The sequence below is a fragment of the Carettochelys insculpta genome, chromosome 6 (assembly GCF_033958435.1).
Source record: "Carettochelys insculpta isolate YL-2023 chromosome 6, ASM3395843v1, whole genome shotgun sequence".
Classification (NCBI taxonomy): Eukaryota; Metazoa; Chordata; order Testudines; family Carettochelyidae; genus Carettochelys; species Carettochelys insculpta.
This window is the reverse complement of record NC_134142.1, coordinates 119954207-119956794: the sequence shown is the minus strand read 5'-3', so window position 1 is coordinate 119956794 and position 2588 is coordinate 119954207. Positions and strand designations below refer to the sequence as shown.

The 2588-nt window shown below is 44.1% G+C and overlaps 1 protein-coding gene across 1 annotated transcript; it reads left to right on the top strand.

Annotated features, from left to right (window-relative positions):
• The first annotated feature begins 546 nt into the window (after positions 1 to 546).
• LOC142015152 (mas-related G-protein coupled receptor member H-like) lies at positions 547 to 1494 on the top strand. The gene has a single exon (XM_074998571.1). It carries the CDS (start codon positions 547 to 549, stop codon positions 1492 to 1494), a length of 948 nt encoding a protein of 315 aa, XP_074854672.1.
• The last annotated feature ends 1094 nt before the right edge of the window (positions 1495 to 2588 follow it).

Here is a 2588-nt window from a genome sequence, read left to right as displayed (position 1 = left end):
GAGAGTCTAAAGAGGATCCACTCCACCGCAGCTCCAATAAACACTCAGTTCAGGCACCAGGGAGTGGAGGGAAGCAAGGTAAGGGTTTTGTAAATATTTCCTGTGTTCTTTGCCACCACTAATATTGCACGGACGTCCTTTTTCTCTCTCCCCAATGCACATTTTACACCCCTGACTCTCTCTCCTGTCATTCCCTTTCCATGCATGATTGACAGCCCTTCCTCTTTCTCTCTTCCACCACCACCATTCCTTCCATTTTTAACAGTCTTTCTGTCTCCGCAGCCAGGGTGGAGACTTCCCATCCTTCAGCCTTTCTCTATTTCTCTCTATCCCTAACAGACGCCAGCCATTACGGCTCTGGATATCTTATGCTTGTTGGAATCTCACTGTTCAGGCCAGGAGGCCAAGGAGAGCCTGGAATGATCAGGGAAACACAGCACTGGGAATGTATAGGACACTGATGTCCCTCTGTCTGCTCTCTGCCAACAGGTGTGTGAGAGAGAGGGGTAGATGAAGAGATCAGCATCCTGCAGCAGAGGTGCCATGATGACTGAGCTCAGAACAACATTCTGCCCTTCAGCAGAGACCAGCCTGGGGAACAGAATTGAATATAATGGGACTGACTTCAAAACAGACCATTTAACTCCCATAATTATTGGTATCACTCTGCTTTTCTGCATCTTCGGTCTGGTGGGAAATGGGATCGTGTTCTGGTTTCTTGGTTTCCACATTAGGAGGAACCCGTTCACCATCTACGTACTCAACCTGGCTGCTGCTGACTTTGGCTGCCTCCTCTGCTTGGCAACTTTCTTCACAATTTATAGTATCGGCAGTTTATTTTATTTTAGTTCAGAATTATTTTTCTCACAAAGAGCTTTTAACATTATGGTTCTGTTCCTGTACAGCACTAGCTTGTACCTCCTGACAGCCATCAGCACCGAGCGGTGTGTGTCTGTCCTTTTTCCCATCTGGCACCGATGCCACCGCCCAAAGCGCTTGTCTGCCATTGTCTGTGCCTTGCTCTGGGCTCTCTCCTGCCTGCTCACTGGACTGGCCTGTAATGATTGTGTTTTGAACTCCTATGAACGTTGCAACATGATGCTCACTCCGCTGTCGGTTACGAATTTTCTGATATTTCCTCCCATCATGTTTGTGTCCAGTCTGACCCTGTTCATCAAAGTCAGATGCAGCTCCCAGCGACGCCAGCCAGGAAAGCTCTACATCGTTATCCTGCTCACTGTCCTCTTCTTCCTCTTTTTTGCTGTTCCCCTCAGTATTGTCACCTTCCTCCAGAATTTGGGTAATCTTTTCAAAATTATCATTATCTCTTTCATGCTGGCCTCTATCAACAGCAGTATCAACCCAGCTATTTACTTCCTTGTTGGGAGCTATAGGAATCAACAGCTTAGGGGATCCATCAAACATACACTCCAGAGGGTTTTTGAAGATAAGGCAGATTCTAGAGAGGACAGGACTAGCGTTACTGCCACTTAAATCTCTATGGCAACCAACCTGGAAGACCTGATTATGGGCTGGAGTTTTCCCTAGAACAATGTTTCTCAACCTTTTTTTTTTTTATAAAGTACATCCTTTTTTTTTAAAAAAAAACAAGTACCCCCGATTTGTCTTGCTTACCGCTAAGGGTACACATACCACCAGTTGAGAAATATGGTCGTAAAGTAATCTGGGGTTTTAAAACAAGCACCATTCAACCTTTCCAGATTCCTGTACCCTTTTCAGGAGTCAGATTTGTTTTGAATAGCACCAAGTTATATCTCACTTAAAAACTACTTACAAAATCATGCAAAAAATACCACAGAAAACTACTATTGAAAATTTGCCGACTTTCTACCACCTTATCAAATACAGAGCTTGGAATAGAAATATTTTCCTTACATTTCAGCTTAAGACATATAAAGCAATAGAAACATGTAAATGAATGAATGATTGTACTGACATTACCAGTGTTTTAAAGTAGCCTGTTGTAAAACGAGGCAAATTTCTAGATGAGTTAATACACGCCCCTGAAGACCTCAGTGCATCCCCAAAGATACGTGTAACCCTGGTTGAGAAACACTGCTCTACAACAGTGGCTCTCAGTATGTGGGGTGCTTGCACACAGCTGCAGCCCACAAGACAGCCGCGAGGCTATACAGCTGGTACATACGGTGTATGGCTGCATATGTGGCCCACAAGGAATGTCTGAGCTGCTGATATAGAATGATGAAAAATTCAAAGTAATTAGAGATGAGGCTGTTCCCCTCATTCTGTTCCCCTGTGCTCTGTGTATCTAGAGGACTGTCGTCATCACAGAGGGCCCAATCCTGATGCCATTGAAAAGCGGGGGCAACACTTCCTTTGAATTGATTAGGGATGGGATCAGGACCAAACCATTCATTTTCCCTGTAATGTAATAAATCTCTCTGACCAGGAATATTTCTTTGAATGTTCTTTTTCTACTCCAATGTAAAATAAATTTGTTTGCTCTGATGTAAGCGGGATCTGGACAAACTGCACCCTAACATGGGAAACTGAGGCCGACGGCAAGTCCCAAAATACTATGAGGGTGTTTTATTTATACTCTCAGA